Raw genomic sequence first — 2,913 nt, 5'->3', positions numbered from 1 at the left:
AAAAAAAAAAAAAAACTTAATGTAAACTTGATTACTTTGTATTTAACTAAGAAAAATTGAGACAAGTGTCCATGAAGACTCATAGAATGACCATCACAGTTTAACCAGAAATAAGCAAAATTGGAAGCAGCCCATATATTCATTAAAAGAATAATGATAGTTATATCCATACAGTGATATACTAGGCAGTATTTAAAAAGAAAAGGAAAAAGATATAGGTATACATGCAACCACATGGGTAAATTTCAGAACCATTGTCCAGAATGAAAGAAGGCTCACACACAAACAATACATACTTAATTGTTAACATGAAATTAAAAAATTGAATATGGTAGGAAAAATATCAGTACAGATGTTGCCTCTGGGAGAACATGGGAGCAATTGTTTGGGGAAGTGCCTGCCAGAACTTTCTGGGAAGTTGGAAATGTTCTATACCTTGATGAGTATTTATATTATTTGTATATATTTAACACCTATCACCAAGTATACACTTAAGAGGTATGCATTTTATTGAATGTAATCTTATTGCAAAGTAAAAACGAACTGAAAATAAATATCGTATGCATGATATATGGCTGATGGTTACATGGATGCTGAATTATATAGGGGATATCAGAATGTTTCAAAATATAAGATGGATTGATGGGATGTAGAGATGAGCTGATGGTAGACGTGTGGCAAGCCAATACTGAATAGCCAAACAATAATGGTAGACTCAAGTGGTAGAATTTTACTTATTGTGAAATTCTCTTCATGTTATTATATGTTTGAAATTTTGCATTTAAAAAAAATCAAGGCACCTATAACTTACTAGATTCTTGGGTGTAATGTTTCAAGCTTCTGCTGACATGGTTAACTTTGAAACCTGGGGGGAGTAGCCTCCTTTCCCATCAAACTGACAGAATAGGTGAAGGTGTAATGCTTACAGTCACTAATCCTGGAGGCTTGTGCATTTATTGTCATACTTTTAGCATATTGATGGAAATGTTAAATTTCTATTTCTAGAGGATTCCTAAACTATTCTCCCCGCCCCCAAACTCTTTTCTGTGTAGAAATCTTCCTGCAATCCTGGACTGGGTGAAAATTCAGAAACCTGGAGCCATGGGTGTCAACATCATCACGTCTGACTTCGTGGACCTGGTGGACTTTGCCACAACTGTTATTGAGTTGAATGACCTTCTACAAGAGGACAGATCATTGGCTAAATGTTGATTTAGTTTTTTGTTTAACTTAATGTTGAAGTTGTTGATTCAGGGTAGAGTTCTGAAGGGTTTCCTGTTAGGATGGCCCCTAGTCACTGATGGTGAAGTGAATAAGGAGGATAAGGGCTTTTTCTTTTCCTTCCTCGCAGGGCCAGTTGGATAAAATTACAGGGCTTTTAATTGCATTTTTCCCAAATGAGACTTTAAAAAAACAAAAACCTTTTTTAAGTCCAAGGGAAGAAAGCATGTTTTATGTGATGGAGAATGGAACATGAAAGTCAGTTCTCCAAGTTGCACTGGAGGATAGAGCTTCCTCTGATTGGCCTAGTTCCCTACTGTCTTCCAGGGTCTCAAGTTTGAGCCATGGCATTGCTGAACTAGAGAGGCATCCCTGGTCAAAAGAATGGCTTGTTGCAGTTGTGGACTGCCTTGCCTGGTACCTCTGACTTTAATCTGGGGGTCTGCACAGGAAGGGCTTCGCCCCAAATCTCTCTCAGACCATTGGATGTCACTGCCTCTTGTCTGACGCTTGACTCTTGAGTGAAACATTTTTATCACCACGGTGTTTCAGCCACAAGCTGTTCGTGCATGGCTTGTGAAGGTAACTGATCACCTTCTTCAGATAAACAGTACCCATTGGCCTTGGTATCAGGATATGTTTTTCACTTTTAAAACATAATCCATTTCTGTTTCTTTTGGCCCCTTCTTAAAAGTGAAAAGAATGATGGTAGAGCTTTTCACTGTGGGACCCAATAAAAGACAGAAATGTGTTTGTTGCATGCCACATTTCTTTAGTTCTGTAGCTTTTCCCAAAATGACTGACAGGTAAGCACCTGTATCATTTTGGCCAAGACCTCTTTGGAGTAGGGTCTTCCAGCCAGATCTGGGAATTGCATTTCGTTGTTGTATGGGACACAGTGCTAAGTATCAGGCATCTTTTCCATGACATCATGGAAGCTGTCACAGGATGTGGGGGAAAGTGCAATGGCATTAAAGGAGAACGCTCCAAGTGGCTTTGGAGCCATTCTGTAACTTCTTGAAAACAAGACTACCTCGGGACATTTAGGATGACTTGTGTGTCATCAAGTGAGAAATACAGTGTTGGAACATTTCCAGCTCTTAGCTTGATTGTTCTACTTTCTGAAGGTTGTTCTGAGCCTACTTAGCACTACTGCATGATGGTTTTGAAACTCAAGGGGGGATTTTCATTTTTATTGAGGGGCTTATCTGTAAGGAGCCCTCTTGCATTTTGATTTATTTATTTATATATATATTTATTTATTTATTTATCTATAGAGTTAGTATTTGCAGTGCTTCTTACCTCAGGAGCGTTCACAGAGAAGCTTATTGAGCTTTTCTTGCCCAGGACAGATTCCGCCACGATCTTCCTCCCCTCAGCAGGACCACATATGCCAGGCTACAATGACCTTGGACTCTGTTCCGAATGTCCTTGCTCCCCCAGGTCTGCTGAGAGCACTGTTTGGGTGGAGCCCACATCAACAGCCCATCACCAACCCATGTCCTTGGATAGAAGATGAAATGGCTCTGCAGAACTCTTCAGCTCATACAGTAGGCTCTCCAGAATTCTGGAAAGAAGGGACCTAGAAATAATACTGGGCATGGGGATGTGGACAGGTCAGTGCCCCTCCACACTTTCAGAGAATCCCAAGGAAGTGTCAGCTTCTGGATTCTTAAGGAGGAAATAAAAACC

General features: G+C 39.9%; 1 protein-coding gene across 1 annotated transcript in view; it reads left to right on the top strand.

Moving 5' to 3' along the window:
• The window catches only part of Plcxd2 (phosphatidylinositol specific phospholipase C X domain containing 2), a 43,530-nt gene extending 42,176 nt beyond the window's left edge, over positions 1-1,354 (top strand). Inside the window, exon 4 of the mRNA XM_004624705.2 lies at positions 1,053-1,354. Within this exon, the coding sequence (XP_004624762.1) occupies positions 1,053-1,212 (160 nt within the window). The 3' untranslated portion in view covers positions 1,213-1,354. The remainder of the gene's footprint in view (positions 1-1,052) is intronic.
• Positions 1,355-2,913: the final 1,559 nt, after the last annotated feature.

This window comes from Octodon degus, unplaced genomic scaffold (genome assembly GCF_000260255.1).
Source record: "Octodon degus isolate 3935 unplaced genomic scaffold, OctDeg1.0 scaffold00007, whole genome shotgun sequence".
NCBI classification, from domain to species: Eukaryota; Metazoa; Chordata; class Mammalia; order Rodentia; family Octodontidae; genus Octodon; species Octodon degus.
This window is presented reverse-complemented; position numbering and strand designations above follow the sequence as displayed.